Source organism: Penaeus monodon, chromosome 15, assembly GCF_015228065.2.
Source record: "Penaeus monodon isolate SGIC_2016 chromosome 15, NSTDA_Pmon_1, whole genome shotgun sequence".
Classification (NCBI taxonomy): domain Eukaryota; kingdom Metazoa; phylum Arthropoda; class Malacostraca; order Decapoda; family Penaeidae; genus Penaeus; species Penaeus monodon.
The window spans coordinates 36080280-36080697 of record NC_051400.1 but is presented as its reverse complement, the minus strand read 5'-3'; the positions used below and the strand labels follow the sequence as shown (position 1 = coordinate 36080697).

Below are 418 nucleotides of genomic sequence, written 5' to 3'. Positions count from 1 at the left end.
ACGTACAGAATTCTCACGACCCTTCCTTGTGCCTTTCAGCTCCTGGTGGTGGCGCTGGCGTCGAGGTTCACTTCCGGCCAAGACTCGATCTTCTTCCCAGGCGATTCGATCAACGGCACTTCTGTGAGTTACCTGTGAGACGTTTAGATAACTCTTTAAGTTGTGAGTTGCTGGTTTCAATGCGAGTTTGTAGTTGAGTTATTGCGAATAGAACTTGGTGGTTTTTGTTCATTTGGTGGTTGATTCATTGCAAATTTTAGGGAATTATTCATGCCTGTATTTCCCAAAGACACTGTATTGCAGGCACACTCCTCTAACCAGCTACCCTACCACATCTTTTGACTTCTACAATACATTCCCAGCACTCAGTACACCTTTTACCCTACCATTAACTATCATATGTACTCGCCACAGGCAA

The 418-nt window shown here is 44.7% G+C and overlaps 1 protein-coding gene across 1 annotated transcript in view; it reads left to right on the top strand.

Annotated features, from left to right (window-relative positions):
- Window positions 1-418, top strand: part of LOC119582346 — a 14798-nt gene that overhangs the window by 9529 nt on the left and 4851 nt on the right. Inside the window, exon 2 of the mRNA XM_037930562.1 lies at window positions 40-123. Within this exon, the coding sequence (XP_037786490.1) occupies window positions 40-123 (84 nt within the window). The remainder of the gene's footprint in view (window positions 1-39; window positions 124-418) is intronic.